General features: G+C 38.4%; 1 protein-coding gene across 1 annotated transcript in view; it reads right to left on the bottom strand.

The window, feature by feature from the left end:
• Window positions 1–22,455, bottom strand: part of gpc5b (glypican 5b) — a 43,340-nt gene extending 20,885 nt beyond the window's left edge. Inside the window, exons 1-7 of the mRNA XM_082138227.1 lie at window positions 22,077–22,455; window positions 19,565–19,726; window positions 16,499–17,208; window positions 14,304–14,485; window positions 14,102–14,161; window positions 13,592–13,714; window positions 5,473–5,593 (exon numbers count right to left, since the gene is read on the bottom strand). Coding sequence (XP_081994353.1) covers window positions 5,473–5,593; window positions 13,592–13,714; window positions 14,102–14,161; window positions 14,304–14,485; window positions 16,499–17,208; window positions 19,565–19,726; window positions 22,077–22,245 — 1,527 coding nt within the window. The 5' untranslated portion in view covers window positions 22,246–22,455. The remainder of the gene's footprint in view (window positions 1–5,472; window positions 5,594–13,591; window positions 13,715–14,101; window positions 14,162–14,303; window positions 14,486–16,498; window positions 17,209–19,564; window positions 19,727–22,076) is intronic.
• Between the last annotated feature and the right edge of the window lie 215 nt (window positions 22,456–22,670).

Genomic DNA, 22,670 nt, shown 5'->3' with positions numbered 1-22,670 from the left:
GTTCATTATTCAATTTAGCTGCACATTAAATTTTAATTGTTTTGTTTGTGATAAGAGAAGAAACAATTAAAGAAAGACCTCTCGCCCTCCAAGCGGAGTCATGAGCATGTTGGTATTAAATTGACATGGTTGCATTGAAATACTTCAGTGATTAAAGTTTCTGACTTCATTCCATCTTCTCCTACTGTAGATAGATAAAGAAATCAAGGTTAAAAATGACATACGCGGCATTTTCAACCTTTTTTGCTTCTGTTTTGTGACTTTTTTCTGATTGGATTGTGAAAAGTGGGTGTTCCACATGTTTTCACCCCCTTCTTTACTAAACTCTGCCCTCCAAAGACCAGTCAGCAAACAGAGTGTTTCTGATTGGCTAAAAAAAATAAACAAAATAAAGTTTTAGGATCCTATGGAGTGGCGCATCTATCTCTGAGAAAAAGTGACCCAATAGATATCATGAAACCTTTGATATGAAATTACATTTCTCTATGTTACAGAGAACGTACTTAAGCAATCCACTGCAGTGCAAAATACATTAAAATCTTAAACATAATGTCTGATACAACGTTAAAGGGATTGTTCACCCCTAAATGAAAATTCTGTCATCATTTACTCACCCTCAAGTTGTTACAAACCTGCATGAAGTAATTTTTTTCTGTTGAACACAAAAGAAGATATTTTAAAGAATTTTGGTAACCAAACAGACAATGGACCCCCATAGTATAGAAAAAATACTATGGATGTCAATGGGGTCCAAAAACTGTTTAATTACCAACATTCTTCAAAAAATCTTCTTTTGTGTTCAACAGAATAAAGAAATTCATACAGGTTTGGAACAACTTGAGGGTGAGTAAATGATGACAGAATTTTGGGTGAACTATCCCTTTAATATTCGGAGCTCTCCATGGCCAGGATTCATTAAGTCTCTAAAAAGATTGTGTTTCTACAGCAGGATTTTCTGCATAATTCAGAGTCATCCAGGAAACAAATTCCCTTCCTATATCCATTGCAGTTTCAAGACCCCAGTCATGTAAACGGATCGATAGGATGCTTTGGGGGTCTTTTTTGTCAAACCCACGTCTCCTTGACAACAGGCCTCATCAATTGGATGGGAGATACACCTCTAATGGTCAAAGGAAAGCGATACCGAGGCGTGTTTGGCAGGGGTCAGATAAACAAACCAATAACTCATTAACATATAAGACACATCGAAACACTTTTGAGAACAAAGTAAAAATAAATAAAAATAAAAATAAATCTGCTGTTGTTCTGTGTTATTTTAGCATTATTTATCTAGGCTACTTCTTTATATTATTTACTTCGCTTTTATTTCAATATTTTCAGTTTATTTTATACAATATTTAAATTTTAGTTTAAGTTTAAGTTATTTAATTATAATAACTTTTGTTATTATTTTATAGATTACTCTATTACATGTGGTTTTGTTTCAAATATTTCTATTTAGCTTTATTTTTTCAATGTCATTTTTAATTTTATTAATTTTAGGACTTCAACTTAAAAAAAAAACAGATATGCCTAAATAACTAACTAAACACCTTCAGATTTACTTGGAAAATATAACTGTTATTGGTATAAAGTTTGAAATTTAAATACAATTTTTAGGACTTCAGTTTAAACAAAAATTACAAACCAACCAACCATGTTTATTTTTTCGTGTAACACAAAAGGAGAAATTCGGATGATTTAATGTAATTCTTTTCCGAAATGTACTGTAAGTTGTTATTTACAGATGCATTGTTCAAAGTTTGACATCATTGACACTAAAACACCATTCATATTTGTCGTAAGCGAAGGCAACATGCTAGGTTGAATAGTTACTAGTATCTGATTTCACATATAGTATGTTTCTGAATATAAAAATATCGACACAATGTAACGCACTTGCTCTGGCACTAGTTTTGGATGAAGAGATGTGATTGTTGTTATCGTTTGTTATTGTAGTACAAGCAGAATATGATGGTTGGTCGGTGTTGTATTTGTCCCGCCTCTCCTCCACTGTGATTGGACGGCTGGATAAAATGTGACAGTGTTGAGTGCTGCATTTTACCCAAAATTGAATATTATTCAACTCAGAGACCAGAAAAAAATGCAGAACACTCAGCGTGAAATAGACGTTCAGCGCCTCGTCACGGTGCTGGTGTTTTAAAAAAAAAAGGGAAAAATACGCTAGCCTTGGGAAGAAATGCATTTGTGGACACATGGCCTTATGGTGCTTCATGCTGGTTTTTGGTCTATACTAACACTTGACATTTGTTTGCTATATATAAAAAAGATACTTCAAAATTCTTCTTTGAAAAAATTACATCATACGAGTTTGAAAAGACTAACGGTCAACTATCCATAACTATACCGAACAACAAGGACTTGGATGTCTTTGAATCACACTGAAATATGATGCACACATCCACTTGCATGCCTTATACTGTACGTGTTGTTTGCGTGTTGATGTATGTTTACATTAGATAGCGGGTTATGAAAGCATTCATACTCATTAGCATCCCTCTGTGACACATCTCGGCTCATACAGCGGCGTAAGTCATGCCTGGGGTTTTCTTCATTCGCCATTTTTGCGGGGAGGGCTCATAAATTACTTAGCTTTATGCAAAAGAGTGTTATATCATACTGTCCGCTCAAAGCTAAAGGACGCAGAGAAGATTCAGAGAAAAAAATAATGACGACCTTTGATGTAAACTCAACCATGAGGCACATAAATCTTCCCTGTAGCGCAAGATGGCTCACTCTTGGGACATGCTGTTGCAATATTAATTTCTCAATAAGCGTTGATCAGAGATGGACTGGGACTAAGGTTCTGGTTTTTACATGAAGATCTCACACACCTCTAAATGCATAAAGTGACACTTAAGACGGCAGGTTGTTATGATACCCTGTGACACTTTTTGTAGTATTCGGTGTCACTTGTTCTTTTCAGGACACTTTATATGGGGCCAATAATACATATTAAACAAAGACTTCTGAAAAGGATCTGTAATTGGTAACAACCCGCAGTCGGCTACAATGAAAAAAAATAATAATCCATTTCTGTAAGTTTTTTTTCTTCATGTAATCTTCCAGTTGAAATATCTAAATAACCTCAAAACAAGAATAATTTACTTAATAGGCATATTGCTTAAAATATTAAGATTTGTTTTCATAAAATGTGTTTTTGTCTTTCTGCAATGACAGATTTTCACTTATTTTAAGAAAGACAAAATACAGTTATAATTCAAGACAATCTATGAAAACAAGTTTGAATATCTTATTCAGTAAATGCATTCTGTTTTGAAGATTGAAGTATTTTTTACTTGCAAACAAGACAAAACGCAGATTAAAAACTCATGAAGAAGTCATTATTGTTGTGTACTCAAGGGGGCGATAGAGTTACCTTAAAATATCATTAAATCGAATTCAGGTAAGTTTCTATGGCTGTGTCCGAAAGTTAAGGCAGCTGAGCTGACTTGTTACATCACTGCCCTTATCAAGCAAGGTGCATTATGGGTATTCTCTAGCCATTTAGTGTACATTGGTTGTACACTCGTTATTGCAGTGCATTGTGGGATTGAATGAGTGCACTCGATAATGTCCACTACGGTTTCAGACACCACTACAAATGGCTGTCCCCTCAAATAGTGCCATATTTAAGGCTATAGGGGGCAATTTTGGACACAGCCCTGTACTACCTGAAGAGGCAGCATTTTTCAGTTTACAATAGTTAACCTGAAAAACGAAACAGAAGAGGACAGACTTGCGAAAACACTCAAAATGTACTAGCATTGCATTTTGAATGAACAAGGCACACAATTAAGCTTACGTACTTAGAAGAATCTGCATTCACATACTTGCGTAGAGTTTGGTTGAATTCAGAAATGCATTCTAGCATAAAACTTTTACTATTACTGCCATATAGGAAGAGTAGTATGATAGTACACTTTTAGTGTATTTTTCAACCCATTCCTCAACTTACGTTTAAGTCTCCATTCTGGTATCTCATTCCCACTTTTTACAATTCAATTAATACCTGATTTTATTTGCAAGAGTATCAACTTAAGGTTATGTATTAGCATTAGTTGTACATCAATGACGTATTTTACCTGTCAGTTTTTACATGGATAGGTTCATTAAATACCAGCCAGCCACGAAAAACTACCACAGGTCACTATGAGAGCAAAAAACATGTGAGACTCTGCAAGACCTCACAGGGGCTTGATGACCTATGGGAATAATGGGAATAATTTCAGAAGCGGTTCAAAGTGACCTTCTCTTCAACCCCTGACACAAATCTACTGTACTTTCCCAGCTTTCTTGCCTTTCAGTGACGCAAGTCCTCACAGCAAAGCAATGTGGCCAGGGCTGGGTCAGGTTTGGACATAATGTGGAACCAGAACGTCTGTTTTTAATGGAGCAATGAAAGATGTTACAAAATGGGGGCTGACTGAGCTGCCCTCCGTCCCCTCCCAAAAGCAGCTGCAGGAGTGACAGACTTTGTCGTCATGCCAAAGAGGTCTTCAACACTCGTGCTGGGGATTCTTGGTCTGATCTTGCTCTAGTCTGATCACAGAGCAAACCCTGGCCTAATGACACCGTCTCACCACTCTTGACATGTGAGCTGGCGTTGAGTTGGCCAAGACTATTTTTGTTTGGTGGGCAAGCTTGAAACTAGCGCTTCTGGCGGTTCTTAATGTCTTCTCTTTGGCTTGAAAAGCAAACATTCAGTGAATGTTTTATAAAAAGGAATGCACTCAAGCCAAAGCTGTACTTCTTTTATCCGATTGTTACTAGTCAGATTGTATGATTTGACCATGGTGAGACCTTGATCAATGGTCAATGATAATACGATATGCATCTTAGCAAACTTACGTCACGATTGAAAGCATTGACTTATCAATTGCATTCTGACATCAGTCACATGCAGAAGTATTGCAGAACTGCCAAAAAATTCCGACAAATCTTCGGTCTGAAAGCATGTCACTCTAAATTTAGGTGTACATTTGTGATTTTAGCTTGTCAATCAAGCTCCCAATAGATTTTTCGCATCAAAGGAAAAAGGTTGGGAATTGGTCGTGGCATGGATTGTGTATTACAAGCACCTGATCAGTTTTAAGTTTATCTAAACATTTTGGACAATGTTGGTTTAAACTCTTCATGTCGATTCAACTGATTTGTAACGTGTGCAAGGGCTCAACCTCCTGATTTTCAGAACTTGCTCAGTGCACGTCCACTCTACATGAACAAAGCCAATTTTGCCCTACGACCCAAAAAAATCTCTTACAATTCCTCAAAGTTGTTCGAGATATCTTGGCAAACTCGTGGTGAAAATTGTACCGAGTGCACAGACTTTTGTCCTACAATGATTTTGCTGAGCTTACGGTTAGAGGGTCAGGGTAAGGGTTAAGAACATATCGTTTGGGTCAAATGTGGCAGGATGGATACTCTGACCTCAGATGTTTTTGGACCTACCTGGTTAAAGTGCTCTAGCTTTTCCTTCACGTTGACCAAGTTTGGATCCACACTTCTGACCTTTATCTCTGGGTTTTGTCTTTGGGCTTGCAGTCCATTCCCCACCACATGGCCTGTATAACTGTGGCAGAAACAGAGCAAGAGATAAGTTACCTTCACAGAAATCAAGCTCACTTTGGACTGATAATGATCTCATAATTCTGAGTTCTGGAGTCCTAAAAATGCAGGGAATGCTCAAGGCTTGTCTATTAGAAACAGGTCCAAGGATTAATCGGACACTCATACAGCCTTTTCACCCACATAAATGATTCATTATGAAACCCGCAGTGAAGCCTGAAGACACAACTGTGCTGCAAATGTAGGTATTGACTCTGCACCCTTATATTAGAGATCATGGAGGGCGGCCTTAAACAAAGGCCAAGTCGATGCAACCAAGACAGTCCACACAACATGATTACCTGCTAAACAGTATTCAAGTGAGCGATAAACACATCTGGGTAGATGGACAATAAAACCATTTCATGGATCCCTGAGAATTCTATTTTTAATGAAGGGATGTTGATGAGGAAACAAACTTGATTAAAAGGTCTCGATAGGTCTTCTCAATCTTTACTCTTTGGGGGGACATCTCAACATTGGTTGCCATGGTGACTGTCAGAGTGCCATGCTCAGCAGCCTATAAGATCAATGGGTCAAGCTTGGGCAGGGCAGATAGGTTAAAACTTTGATTAAGCACAGAGCGTGAACTTTAAATACAGAGATGGTTGTTAGTATGGATAAATTACAGGCATGTTAAGCTGCAGGGATTTTATTGACTAAAATAAGCCAAAAAAAATTCTTTAATCTTGATAATATAAGTAAATGTATATCCAGAATGTTTTCTATATGGTTGCTAGGGCTTTGCTAGGTGCTTATTTTCTGGTCCAAGTCAAAGGAACACAATTTTAAAGGCCACAATTAAAAATTCCCAAAATGCAAATAAAAAACTTAACATAATTTAAATCATATCCAGAATGCTGCTCTGTGGTTGCTAGGGTGTTGCTAGGTGGTTATTTTCTGGTCCAAGTCAAAGGAGTCTAGAGAATATCCAAAATGTTATGATATACATCATATTTAGAATGTACATTACATTACTCTTACAAATTAATTAAAATTAAATTCATCAATATATGACATGACAAAATATTTAATGAATGTAAGGGAACTTTTCATCAAGAGACAAAAACTAAAGCAAAGCAACACCTTTTTTTAACTGTTGCAATTTTCCAGATCATGAACAGTAAACATACCTCAATGTATGCAAAACTGTTTGTCTATGCAATTGCTAGATTATCATACAGAAGCTATTTCCTGCAACAATGTCCTTGAGACAGACAGTCAGACGGACGGATCAAAGGGTTAACAGTGGGGGGCATATAAACCACGGCAGGGGGGCAGAATAATGCAGCAGTGTGCCTGCACATCAATAAATGAATGCTTGTGGGAGAATCGCCCCGCTGTTTTCACCACAGCTAATCTAAGTGAATAAATAATGACCCCAGACACCTCATGCTGCATCCGAACAGCATCCGAATACACGGCTCACTTTGCAAGGTGGGAGCACTTTGTCAGGAACTGATGCGAGACGGACTTGTTTGTTGGTTTGTGCTTTTTAGCTGTCATGTGTAAATGCATTTTGGCGGCAGGTACGGTGGAGATGAGATATGTGAGTATTCACTATGTGAGAGGAGCGGATTATGTGGCTTATTTAAAAGAAGAATGAGCTGTCTGTGGATACTGTCATTTTTAAGGCTCATTCTTTCTTCGGTGCGCCAAATTACCTATCCGTATGCGCATAATTAAAGAGGACACAATCTGCTCGATGTGTTTCAATAAACATACAGCCAACCTTTCGATTCTGATAATCACACATAGAAATCGTTATGGAAATTTACAATATTATGACTGTTGAAATGGCCACTCGCCTTCTATATTTTTCAGCAGACACTCATTCGAAGTATGACTATAACATTTCCATAGCATACTTCACGTTGAGTGTGTTGCATTTTTGATGAACCACAATACAAATCTATCAATGGTTTTGAATAGTGTATTACTACACATTATATCAGCCCTATTTTCTGCCTTAACAAATGTCCTTGGTCTTTGAGCAGTATTGATTTAACTAAACTCAACTATCTAAATTAACTAAGCAAATTACATTCAGTTTTGCTAGGACATTCTTAGCTGGTTGCTAGTGTTTTAAGGGTGGTTGCTGGGGCATTTTTAGGTGGATGTGTACTGAACCAAGTCCAAAAAGAAAAACCACACACACACTTTAAAGACTCTACAATATTCTGGACTATTATTGTATATGATTTGTTAGTTTGCCAGGCAAAAATATCCAGACTTGAGAAACTCCTTAAGGCCAAAGAATATATATATAAATATATATATTATTTTTATTTTTTTTAGCATACTACACTCACAGCCAGATTTTTAACCACGTGTAACCGGTCCTACTCGACCCGCTCGGAGCCGGATTCAAACCGGCATCTGCGGCATGGGAGGCGGGCATGCAAAAACGACACTAAAGACCTCAGCCTCAAGCTCTTGAGGCCAGGGGAGTGAGGTTTACACGCACAACTGTTACTAGCTTGCCTCTGTTACACAAGCATACTCTGTATGCTCAGCTCGCCCATTCAACCTTAATTTTTTGGAAATAATTAGTTTTTCCACAAGGTGGCAACATTGGCTGGGACCGTTGTTTTACAGTTAAAAACTAAACAGATGAGCCAGAACAACAAACTACTGGTGATAGCAACAACAATAGATGCCTATGTTGATGAGTGCTTATGTGAGGGGATACATGCAACTCTAGTTTAAATTAGTACAAATCATTTATATCAATCATACCTTCTGGAGAGAAACAGAGCAGCTTTAAATGCTAAATCTCTTTAAAGCAGGATTATGATTGGCTGCCAATGTTTTTATCGTTCGTCAGCAGGAAAAAAAATCTGTGTGAAAGTGATTCCAATGATAGTATTTCTCTGTGAAACTCTTTAAGGCTCATTCTTTCTTCGGTGCGCCAAATTACCTATCCGTATGCGCATAATTAAAGACGAAACAATCTGTTCGATGTGTTTCAATAAACATACAGCCAACCTTAAGATTCTGATAATCACAAATAGAAATCGTTATGGAAATGTACAATATTATGACTGTTGAAATGACCACTCGCCTTCTATATTTTTCAGCAGACACTCACACGAAGTACGCTATTATGCTAAGTATGTTAACTCTGCTATTCTTTCACTTTTAGAACAATTTTTAAAACTATATCTTTATTGTTATTGTTAGAGATATCCTTGGTATGAACGCGCTTTAAACGTTCACATCAAAACTGAAGTATACTTTGCGTTTTAGCTATGGTAAATGCAAATTACCTCAGCGAGCGCCACTAATATTAGCATAGCCTGCCACGTTTCACCCCCACACAATCCAATCAAATACCGATTAAAAAGTCCTGCTCTCCCTTGAAAAGTTTCCTTTCCACAAAACAAAGACCACAACAAACAAGCCACCTCATAAAATACTTTGATTATGACACAGACAAACTGTTTCAAATAAGCAACAAAGAACATCAGGTTCTTTAAACAGATGTGCTAGCGAGAACATGGGTCTTACAGTTCAGTGCGGTGGGCTTGTCACTGCAGTCACCCACATTTCTCACAATAATTAGCAGCTAAATGAATCCAAACCAGAAAAAAAAATCAGAGAAAATATTTACCCAGCTCAAGACCAAAGACTTTGGAGTTCCCCTTTGACTAAACGCTGTTTATTTTCCCAAAGAAACCACACACATATAACACTGTGAGGAGTAAAGCTCCAATTAAATTCATCTGCTATACTGGATTAGCTCATTTGTTTGCTCAGAAGGTTATGAAACTCAGCACCTAATGAGCTAGCAATATCCGTTCTTCATGAGCTGTGCATTAGAAGTTTCTCCGTTCTTTCAGAACAGCTTTTCAACAAGTTATTGCCTTTGGCATCAAAACGCAGCCAAAACGGATGCCATAGGCCTATGCTAATATTTCAACAAGTCCGTTTCTTTACAATACACAACTTTAGTGTTTAGCATCTGAGTAAGCTATGCTATCCTGTCTTACGTCAGCATGAATTCAGCTGTGCGCCTTCTCATGTGTGTAATAACCGGGTGTAAGACCTTCTGGTTGCTAGTTTTCCATCCTATTTATTGTCTGTGGTCTATGAAGTTGGGAAGGGCCCATGCTAATGTAGGACAGCTGTAATATATCTAGTCAGCTTTGAACTGCACAAAGCTAACAGTGCCGTTCTGTATTAAAGCAGCTGTTTGGAATTGAGTAATTCAATAAAAAGTTGTAATACAAGCTCTGGATATCCTATATGCAGTTACAGTATCCGTTACAGGTTTTCAGGTCAATCAGCCACTATAAATACTGTGTATCATGTAGCATTTGTAGGCTATGAAACCTAGTGAACATGTTCAAAAAGGCTGTCTAAGTAGATAGTTTACTAGGTTTCCAGATGGCCTCAGTGGATAATTCACCAAATAGTTGCACAAAAGTCCCACAACCCACAGTCCTGTTGAAACAGGTGCTAAATAGGCTAAAATTGCACTGTGCTGTACTGAAATTAAGTCATTATGATTCTTATCACAGAAAACACACCTCCGGCCTTTAGGCTCATTATACCAAACACTGTGTCGGTTAGCATTAGCATTATTATCATGCGGAGGTAAGTATACCTATAGTGTGGTTAAACTGAACATGCTATACAGAATGTTATATGTTTTATATGGAAAAGAACAAATGTAAGTTAAAAATAGAAAAATAAACTATGAAATTCAATTACTAATTTGTCAAATGTAGCCATTTAGGTCTTAGGAAAGTTATGTGGCTCAAGACAATGTTTTCAACAAATCCTGTTGAAAAAAAGCAGCAATGACCTGTAAAAGCTGGTCACCACTGGTCTAAATGAATGTTTTTAGACAGTTTTCAGGCACTACACCAAAATGGAAATTCCATTTTAATCTAGTAGTTGTGTTTACATAAACCATTTAGACTATCAACAAACCAGTTAGCTATTGTTCATATCAAGTTAAGGCTGTCAGGGTGGTTTACTTAAAACATAATGGCTGGTTGACTATCGTAGACTATCTAATGAGAAGCTTGGACCAGTTAATGAAATACTTGGTAGGCCTATTAGTCCATGCTAAAAAGAGAGCTACTAACTTAACTTTAGGCCAATTGTACAGCTAAACACTATCTAAACCCCATTAGACCAGCTTTCATCAGGGAAGTAGAATGTTCAGTCTTAAGCTCTTAAAAACTAAAAGAAGTGTTGTGGTGAGCACAAGGGCGAGTCCTCAGTGAAAACACATCATCTAATAGAGCTGTAATGGAGGATACGACCAGTGTAAGAACACAGAGGAAAGGAACACACACACACACACACACACACACACACACACACACACACACACACACACACACACACACACACACACACACACACACACACACACACACACACACACACACACACACACAGACGTCAAATCAGTCATGAACACAACATTGAGAATGAGACTGTAGCGTTTAACGATGATTGACAGTCAGCAGAGGCCATACTTTTCCAATCCTTTCACCTCTGATGTGGGTGAAAGTTTGGCAGTGGCAGCAGTAATGGACAAAACGTGAGAGAGAAAGAGAGAGAAACTCTGAACGACCCAAAAGGACTTTGACTAGGGATGGTAGTTGCCTAAAATGAAAACAAAAACACACTGTTTCCACAGTAACCTCACATATCCAGTCACTTGGATTCTGGCTGACACCAAGTTATAAGACATGCTAACATTTCCTTGGTTAACTCCACCATCCTAAGAAACAGGCATTCATACACTTCACTGTGCAGTGGGAGGTGAACCACAACTCCAGCTAAGCATTTTCTAAAATGACCTTGTTCGCTCAATTTGAAATTGTACATAGCTATACAAATGGACCTGAAAAGTTCAAGCTAAAAATGCATGTTTTGGACTGGAGTCAGTGTGAAAGCTTGGCCATATTGTGAACACATGTTTTCCCTCAATGTGTTTCTTTGACCCACTGTTTATTATGACCAAGTGGCAGAATATTTTTAGATGGCTAATACATTATGGTCATGCAAAAAACATGCAATCATAGTTATTTTCTTCCTTAGGATGGACTGAACAAAAGGTTCAAGCCGTTAAATGGGGAAAACTACTTTGGCCAGAGGGGGGCAGTGTTGGCTCTATTAAAGAGGTTGTAAACAGCAAGCTAACATGCTAATTTCACCTTTTTTTTTTTATGGTGTATATCATGTATATTGTGCACAGAATGCAAATGATCTGCAAGCTTGGATTATCCAGATGACCTACTACTCCAAAATTTAGAGCGCACAGCGAGGAATATCCCACAAAGCACTGCACTCAACTTGACTTTCCATTTCCAATGTGATGAGTGAACTGAGTAATATCAGCCGGGATTTGTCAAATGTTGACATTTTACACAAAATAGTTAAAAAAAACGAACAAACTGTAATTCCAAGTGAAGTGATAGACACAAGCATAGTATACTACTGTTAAAAAAAAACCCATTGTTGTATGAGTTAGTTACTATACTACTAGTATTATAAAGTACATAGAAAGCTAGTATACATAGCATACTATCATTTTGTTAGCATTGCATTGCTGTTAGCATGTTCTGTTCACATTTGTACATTTGTAATTCAGTGTGTAGTAAACAGTATGCTAGTATTCTATTCCTAACATAGCCTATAGTCTTTGTACCAGCAAACAGAGAGAATTACTATTTGTTTATGTAATAGATTAGCAAGCTAGTCCATTCTTTCTTTGCTAACAGTTTTTGGAATCTCTGTAGGCTATTAGAAAATACAAAGCATGCTTTTGTTATTTCCCACTGATTTACATTTTCAGAAACATAAAGATTTAGTGGTCACTTAAATGCCATGTGGCAAAAATGCCAACATGTGGGATCTGCTAAATTTAGAGTTTACATTTTATATTGGACCTGTTTAGCCAATCGATGGCATGTAGTGAACCACCAAATCCTTCTCTTTCAGACAAAACAATTCAGTTTGACGTAATAAAAAGCTGTCTTGTCTTAATACCAATTACAAAAAAAAAAAAAAAAAAAAAGATTAGCAAGCTAGTCATTTTTTCTCCTTGGTAACAATGGCCTGTCTCCAGGACTACCCTGTGTTTGTCCCACTGGGGGCCCCCAGTATGGATGGTGCCAGCCCTGCGTTACAGCCATAGTGTGGATGGCGATGGGGCAATTTGTCCAGGGGGTGGGTGGGGAGTGGGATCTCTAACCTCTGAGCCAACGCTGAGGAGCAAAAGAGGCCCGATTGGGGATATATCTGGAATTATAAAACTTCCATCCAAGCAAAGTGGTCACGGTCATTTTGTGTTGCAGAAGCCAAATAAGAATGTGTTTAAATGAACATATGTTGTAAGCGAAACCTCCTATATGCAAATGTTTATTTTGAGTGTGTGTTTTTCAGGGAATCTCATTTGTGTCACAATAGAGCTCCAGAACTTTCTGAATGAAGCTTCTGTCCGGAAGAGGATTGGAGAAAAGCCACGATAATCCATGGCAACCATCACTCCTCTTGGCCATCTTATGAACTTCACGACCTCACAGAGTGGATAGAGACCTTTATGGATAGAGATCGGATTTGATTGCCTACAATTACAATCAGTTTGGGACTTTGTCTGGACAAAAACAAAAACATTCTCATGTTTGTTCATTCTATAATAAGTCTTCAGCCAGACCGGAAATCTTCTTTTTGTTCAATATGCTCCGTTTTCTTTCAATACAGAGCCACTCAAAGAAATTGACTGATGATGATGTAGAATGATATGGCAATGTGCAAATCTTACCAATATGATATTCTTGGCTCTAAAACAGGAATATGGGTCATTGACAAAAAAGAAAATCGTATAAAAATCCAGTTTAAAAGGAATAAAGACAAATAAAAAAAGAGCACCCTGTTATTGACCAATATTCATCTATGCATTAACATGCACATTTGAGTTCATCTGACAAGAGCTTACCTCTCCACCACATCTTCTCCACTCCAGCAGGTGTTTTCATCCATCACTACCTCCCCCTCGCACAGCATCTCTGGCAGGGTGGAGAAGAACGATTTGTATCGCTGAATGTAGCCCATAAACTCCCTGCAGGAAGTTCAGGCATTCAGGAAGTTATCAAAAAGCATCAAACCAGGCATAATTATAAAGTACAACCAGTTCTGCCCCAGTCATCACGCTTCTCTAATCAAACATGCCCAAACACTGATAGATACAAGCGGCAGATTGGTCTCCCATACTTGTTTGTGACTGTTATTAATGCTGACAGCGTTCTTCCTTGCTCACACACGTTCATTTGATGTGAGATTAAATCATTAAAACATTCTTAGGCTGACAGCCAAAGTAATTTTTATGACAAAATAATTAGAGATAATTTAAAAAGGGTATCTTAAGGGTACTATTGGAAATTGGTGAAACACAACAACCTGGAAGCTGAATTGCTATTTCTATAAATGCTAGTTAGTCCACACTTACTTTGAAATCTTTTTCAGGCTTCTGGGTTTGTCGTTTTTGGAAGGTTTCAGAGGCAGAGACCTGGGGTCACCGACAAGTGCAGATGTTAGAGGAAAGAAGACAAACAGCAGGGAAGTTACTATATACTATATATATAACCTGATTTGTAAGGATTTAAAAGGGTCAAAATATGTTCAACAATTGATGCATGTCATTTTCTCACCTTTTTTTTAGCGTTATGTGCTCGTGATGGTTGCCTGTTTCAGGTAGTGTTGTCGGGTTGGAGGACGTGACTGAGGTTTGAAGTTCAATGGTGGGGTTTACTGAAGGAGTCAAACTTCTTGAGGTGGGACTGACTGGAGTGGAGGAAACCGATTCAGTCAAGGAACCACAAACTTTACCTACCTGAAAGAGAGAGATGAGGAATAAAGATCCACTGAATTATTATGAGTTTGAAAAAACATGGTGAATGGCACAATTTAAGCCTGTTTGAACTGACTCACACCAAATCAAAGACATTACTCCATCTAGTGGCCACTGATAAATGGTACAATAACACTCTACAATATTATTGATTTTTAATTGGAACCATCTTGCACAATAATCTCGAGGTTTAACTGTATTTAACTGTACTGGATATTGAATTATAATACATGAACTTTTCTGTATGCATAAAATGTGTATTTTATTTTATTCAGTATCTCACCAATCGCAAAAAAAAACAAAAAAAAACAACAACATAAAAATAAGATAAATCAAAAAATAGTTTTGTTTTGCCGTATTTTACCGCTTCCAGAACCAAAAATGACAAAACAGAATGAGGGCTGAAAAAGTGGTCTATGTGAGCGTGTGTAAACGTGTTTGTATTTGTATATCTTCTGCAGCGCTTTATTTATCTAAGGATTAGCCGAACTTTCTCATTCCCCTACTCTGGCCCCTCGCTAGCTGCATTGCATTTTGGGAAGGGGCCGGCCAGTTCACGGGAGCCGTCTTTGTCCAGAGGTGAATTTGCATGCAGGACATCAGGCTAATTGGGACCAGACAACACCCAAACAACTCAAGCAGCACCAAGATAGCGCCAGACCACAATCAGCGTGAGGGACTGGAGAGGCACCACAGTCCTCCATGTCAACACTGGGCGCCACATATAGTCATCTTATAAACAATTAAGTTATCACAAGTTACTCCTTAGAATCTCTTTTTTTTTTTTTACAATTAGCAGAACCAATTTAGCTAGACACCAACATGGACAAGTAGCGTGACATTCCCTCTTCTTCGAAAACCATGAACAAAAACTATGCAAGTTAAGTAAAAAATAGCAAAAGTTCCACTTTAAATAAGGATGCACTTACAAAGATGGTTTGTGCAGTTAATTAGTGGCTGAGCACAAGAGCATAAGTAAGAAATGAAAAAACATGTCACTTTTTGTCCAACGTAATCTCTGGAGCCCAAAGCAGAATCACCAGCATAGTGTGTTTTTGGCCAAATTATAACTTCACCGACCTGTCTTGGGGTTGCATCCAACAACTTTTCAAGAGCTCTTGTCCAACCCATAAGACTCCAAACCAGGTAACGTGAAACTAAAGTCATTCCAGCCTCGTGGCATCAGTGAGTGAGCAACACTTGATCCAACGATGGAGTGTGAAAGGGGGGTGGGGGGAGTCGAACTCCCACAAGCAGCCTCCATTGTAAAGTGGTAAGCTTGGTGTTGGAGTTTATGGGGGCTGCGGTTCAGGGCTTAAGTAATAATATCTCTCATTCTGACTGGCAAGTCTATGCTCTTTGAGACAGATTTGTGGGAATGCAGTCTCAAACTTGACCTACCCATAGAGAGCTGTCAGCACCAGGACATGATAGGTGCAAATCCGAGCTGTCACAAAACCCTTGACCCCTGCGTCCCCTCAGTCACAGTTCCAGTGAAATAGTCAAGTGAGAGAGACCGGCAGACGGCCGTCCTATGGCGTGCACACAGACTCTGGCGTTGATGGTATGAATAGCCTCAGGGCTGGGTATTCACTTACAGACAGCCATAGTCACACTGTCATGACCAACACATTTTTTACAGAACGTGTCATATTACCACATAATCATGCTCTTAATCATTGAGCTAATAATAAATCCCTTGCAGATATAATAAATCACTGGGCTCCATTGTGAAGATACACATTTTTAAGCTAAAGGCTAATTTATAAGACTTCTACATTTAAGATTTAAGCACATGCAAATATTGAAGATTAGCATTTGCAAAACTTGCAACTGCACAGCCTATGATTGGCCGAGACATTTGATATGCACCAATCAGCGAACATGCTGCTGCAAGTTCATGTGTACTCGGCCTGATTAGTCCAGCATATGGTGTAGCTCATTTGTGGAATAAAAATAAATGTGTTCTATGAATCAGAGAGTAGCATGACTCACCACGGCGCTGAGATGTGGCCCATGCAGTTGCGCATTAAGGATGGCATCATTAATTCTTTCCCGGATGCGTAGAAGTGCCAGTTCCAATTCGTATCCCCCTGCTAGTGCCCCGCTCAGCTCTTCCAGCAATGCTACATAGCGTCGCCAGGGCCCATCCAGCTCAGACAGGCCTGCCAGGCAACCTCGCATCACATTGAGACACAGGCCTCCGCATGGCCGGATCAGGGTCAGTCCGCGGCAGTGCGGACAGAACAACATCCCCACCAGTGCACGTCCACACTGCTTTGTCATCCCCACCGACTCTGTGACATTCAGAACCTCGGCACCCATTGCCAGTGCCCGATTGAGGGCACGACCAGCCACTAGCGCCTTAGACAGTCCCTGAGCAAGTGCCTGTGGGTGAGGACCAAAGGGGTTGACGTCATGCCGTGTGGCACGTAGGCACTCGCTTCCTTCGGAGGACCAGGTAGAAACAGGAGAGCCCAAGCCAGGATTGACCAGGTGTTGGTATACCAACGGGAAGAGTTTGTCATAGAAACTGTGGACGGAGTGTTCCACAGAGATATTGGCATTGCCACGGAGGTAGAGATCAAGGTCAGAGAAGAGGGTAGACACTAAAGGTCTTGCGTCTTGAGAGATTGTCTTGTAGGTGCTGTCAAAGAGCGAGTAGGTATTGTTTAGAGTGAAGGAGAGTAGGGAATGGAAGGTATCTGTGGGAAGAGGAAATAAAAGAGAAATTCTGGATTGAACAAGCGCTGAAAATTACGCACATGAACAGCTATTTCATAGTCAACCTATAGTAGACACAAACATTCGTAACATGAGTGGACTAACAATTGCGGTAATTTTGTTTGACATTTACGAGAGGGTCAAACATAGTCTGTCACAGTACACCTCTGCCTTGTCTCACATTGCTTACAACTCTTTCTTATGCATCTAATCTCTCTTTCCATTGGACTAATGGAAGCTGACAACATTTAATCCATGGATCTTTTGGACTGCCGCTATTGGGCTGAAGGTTAGTTTGAAGATATGTGACACATGCGACTAGCTTATTACCAATTTTAGCAGTCAGGGCGACATCTTATACCTCACTTTGCCTACGGGGTGCAAATGGAAGTCGAGGATCATAGTCAGTTGTACCATGCACATTTTTTACAATGGCATATTAACTTTTGTATGACATGTGACAGACGGGTACTTAAGTAGACAGCTGGTAGAAGCCTTCAAAGTGCAGTTTGCTTTAGTGTCATCTCATTCATAACAACCAAAGCATTCCAGCTCTGTTTTATTTCTATGAGAATGACTAGCATGCTAACAACAAGCCAAAAGTTATGATTGCTCTTTATTGATGGAGGAACAATAGAACACCTGTTTGGCCAACGATACTAAGACACCCATAATAATCTTTCTATAACAAGCCTTTGAGGTTTTGCAAGAAAAGATGCCTAAAAATTCAGACTAGGGTGTATCTTGGCAACTACATCCAAACACCTCAGTATCAGGTGACATGGCAGGGGATTATGCCTGGATCGTGTAATGGGGTTCTTCTCATGTGGTTCTGGGCGATGGAGGCATGTGGGGGGAAGTCATGCAGATCAGAGGGGTCACCGAGGGCGCCGGGAATCACCACAACTGACCTCTAACCTCTGGGACAGCCGAATGTTCTGAGAAGATGGATAGAAGGGTCAACTTGGATGACTGAACCCCTGATAGCTCTATTAACTCAGTGCCTGTTGGATTTGATATGGGTCCTTCTTTTAAAAGGATCAGACTCCACTCACTGTACCCAGTAGTCCAGGTCTGAATTTAGATCAAGAGAAGGCAGCACACAGTATTTTTAGTGCCTTTTGGATATCTAGTATGTGAACACTGAACAGCATATGTTGGATTTGCTTTACAATGGAATTACACCAGTACAAAGGGCAGAGATGCCTTTTCAAATAGTTATAGTTCAAATAGTATGATAACAGTTCATCCTCCTAACGTCAACAATATCATACAGGTTCTCACATATCTTAACATTGGTGTCATTTTTGGACCTTGATAGTCCTTGTCCCCATTATGAAAAATAGCTCTCTTTTCTTCCATGGAAGAAAGAAAACCATACTGATAAGAACAGAAGTTTTGGGTGAACTGATACTTGAAAAGACACATCCCTAAAAGAGTCCATAAGGTTTGTACTTGAATTATTACTTTCCCCCTTAAACACGCAAGCATATAGACAAAAAGCGATCTACATTAAAAATCCTCTTTCATGTGGGAATGAAAAACACTATACAGACCTTCTTTCTTTTAAAGAGGACACCAGCTACAACCATGCGAAAAGTAGCAGAAAAGGACAACTGATCTTTTCAAAAGCTCTCATTATAGAGCAATACATTGAAGTGCAGTGAGACGGATCTCCACGGATACGCCAAGAATTTCAACATTTCTCTCTTCGTTTGCTTTAAACTCGTTAAATATTCACTCGGCTGGCAGCAAAGACAGAGAGGACAGCGACTGTGCCCTTTTCCTATGAACCTGAAAGGGTTTTTGTGCAAGTTTGGGTGGACAAATTGGATGAACTTAAATATTTGGTTGGAGGAGGTTTTAGAGTTGTAAATTTGATGGTTTATAACGTCATATGTTATACATGGAAACTCACTGGAGTAGATAATGATATGCATAGAGCTAAGTGTGTGTGTGTGTGTGTGTGTGTTTTATTCAAACACTGATTCTGAAAGGCCTAATCCTACAGTACCAGTCAACCTCTAAGAAACACATGTACTGCTTCACAGGAGACCTCAGGCAGATAAAGGATCATTCTGTGAGCGTGAAAAACAGAGGACAAAAAGCAAATCTCCAAGTAACCTCGGAAAGTCAAAGTATATGACTCATGAGATGTTAAACACCACCCTGCAGTGTATCCATACATGCGTACAAAGCTACAGCATGTAGTGAACGTGTGAACCACCTGCTGTGGCAGGGACTTGATCCCATGACCTCTTGCTCCTGCTGCAAATGCAAAAAGCACATGACCAAGTATCTATTTGACAAAAGGCGTCACTAAATATCGATACAAACCCTGGAAGGTAGAGGCATGGCCCAGGATGAGATATTTGAGTTCGAAGCTATAGGAGAGAATGCTGTGGTGTGTGTCTCTCTGGGCGGCGGCGTAGTAGCTCTCCTCCATCTTGCGGGTGCAACATGTGGGACCCTGGTGTTTGCAGATGAGAAGATCTGCATCTGTGGAGGATTAATCAAAGAATGTGATTCAGTTAGGGGCATTTTCACTAAACATTAAAACCTCTCCAAACTAAATCACGTCTTGGAGTAAAGTTCTGATCATAGTATTTATGTGTAAAAATGTTTGATTTGTTTTTACCCTACCTATTTTTGACGTTTCAGGTATTGTTTTGCATATCGTAAATTAATTTACAGTTTATATTTAACTTTTTTGCTGTTTAATGGGAGGTACCATTACGACTACAACTACAAATTTTGTTCATTAACCGTCAAGTGGATTTGGTGTGGTTATTTATATTTTGTGTGATATATTTTATATAAATTGTACACATACTGTAAATACCAAAAACAAATAGGCCAATGACTTTAAAATTAAGTTATGAGAAAAAAAGTACAGAGTACAACATCCCTCATTTTAACAGTTTTTATAATTTTACTACAGAAAGTAAAAATCTGATTGAAGTTCTGGAAAAAGTGACCTTTCAGCACTTAAAAATTAAGAAAATATAATTAAACACTAACTCATCAAAATAAGTTGAGCAATTTTTGAAATTGAAGTTTTACAAGATAATTTTTAAGCCAGTTTAATGTAATTTAAGTTGAAATAAATTAAACATCCAAGTTTAACATCCCAAAAAAAGTTGCTGCCTTATATTTTTAAGTACAATCAAGAACTTAAAAATATAAGGCAGCAACTTTTTTTTGTACAATAAAGAGACACAACAAAAAGTTACAGATTCAATTATTTAAAAATACAATAATGTTTCTAAGCATTTTTTCATTAAAATAATCATAAGGGACAGAAATAACACATATACAGTATGGTTGTACAGCAAAGGGTGCATGTAAATTTAGCACATGTGATCAAGACAGACGATATCTGCTCCGTCAGTCACCCTGCCCTATTCTATGTGACCAATTTTACACCAATGGGACCCCATGAGCCACGCATTAGAACAGCTGACTGTGATCACCGGCATTCTGCTGACCTCTCTCACCTCTCCTCTGCGCTTAATACGCATGGAGCAATGCCTCAAAACGTATGTACTAAGAATAAAACTTTGTTTTGTAATGCTCATACTTTTCTAATGTATCCTTTCCATAAACAAGAACTTGAGACAAACTAAATTTGCCCAGCTTACAATTTCATAGGAACTCCCAAACATTTTTTAGATGACTTCTATTCAGGAATGCGTTTTTGATTTAACACGAAATGTGGAACATGAAAAACATTTGACAGTCTATCCTACACTCCTGTTAATTTTGTCAACACCACTGACATTTCTGATTTATGCTCCATAATCATATGACTTATTTGTTAGATATATATAAAAAATATATAAATATATGAAAAAAAGTCATTAAACTTTTTTGGTCATTACAGTTTACACAATGTTATATATATATATATATATATATATATATATATATATATAATTACTTCACACATAACTGTCTGACAGGCTATAACTCATTTAAACAATATTTTTCTAATAATTAGGCTATTATGATGACCTCATATAATAAAAAATATAAATACACTTTTAAAAACTTGACAGGACTATTTAAATTAAGTGGAAAAGGCGATTAAATGGTCAAAATGGGAAAAACGATCACTAACAATATCTATAAGAAAATAATAAAGGCGATATAGACTATTTTAACTGAAAGTTTAAAGGTATACTTCACCAAAAAATGATAGTTCTGTCATCATTTACTCACCTTCAAGTTGTTCTATTTATAAGTTGTTGAATTTATTTATTCTGCTGAATACAAAAGAAAACATTTTGAAAGATGTTGGTAACCAGATAGGCTACATGACGGCTTAACTTGGCCATCAACTGTTTGATTGCCAGCATTCTTCAAAATATCTTCTCTTGTGTTCAGCAGAACAAAGAAACTCATACAGGTTTGGAACAACTTGAGGGTGAGTACATTTTATTTTTGGGTTAATATCCCTTTAAGTCACGTGCATTTTATTAAACAAATTGTCAGTTTGGGGCAAGCTGTTACGTGTTTTAAACGTTAGAAATTTATATTTAATATTTTATTAATAAGGGTTACTTTTTTTGCGAAAACAATGTTTTGTTATTGTTGTTCATCTTTTCAGCTTGTTGTTTTTGCGTTTCGTAATTGTGTTACGGTTAGAATTTAGCTAAAAAAAAAGAATGTCTGGTAACATTACGACAACATGGTCAACGTGTGTTCAGTTGGCTGTATTTTTTTCTTGGTAAGTAAACAAAATAATAAAGACAGTTGGGAATAATGTGGAGAATATTAATGTTTTATGTTTATGTGTTATGTTATATTATATACCGCGCGCTTCCCACAGTAACAGTATAAAACGAACCTGTTGCTGCGGTCTCCGGAACCCATCTTAATGAACCGACTTGGCGCAGCTGGAAAGCGGTTTTAACCTCATGACAGCTCTGCCCACTGGCGCAGTGAACTCTCCATACTAACACACTGGAGAGCAGGATCCACAACCAACATACACGCGGTGCTGTCCTGCGGAGCATTGCACCATCTCAGTCCACAGAAAGCCCTCTGAGCCAATGTGTGAGAAAGAGGGGGGAAAAAAAACGTCAAAATATTATCCGGAAGAAATGCACATTTAAAGCCTCTTAATGAAGTAACGTTATCCAGGAAGAAAGTTTTCCAAGCTGCTGGATCGCAGGGGCTTCACATGCTGCGTGTTTTGACAGACTGGTCTGGAGACATGTGAGGAAGGGCCCAGTGTGTGTGTGTGTGTGTGTGTGTGTGTGTGTGTGTCCAATGTAGAGAAAGAGACTTCTGACTGCCAGTTTTGTGCGCCCAACACCCACTGGACCCCCCTCCCTTTGGCACAGATAGATAGATAGATAGATCATAGATAGATAGATAGATAGATAGATTGTAAAGTAACAGCAATAAAGAAAGAAACAAAGAAGAAACAAAGACTCTA

This window comes from Leuciscus leuciscus (genome assembly GCF_965113295.1).
Source record: "Leuciscus leuciscus genome assembly, chromosome: 15".
NCBI classification, from domain to species: Eukaryota; Metazoa; Chordata; class Actinopteri; order Cypriniformes; family Leuciscidae; genus Leuciscus; species Leuciscus leuciscus.
This window is presented reverse-complemented; position numbering and strand designations above follow the sequence as displayed.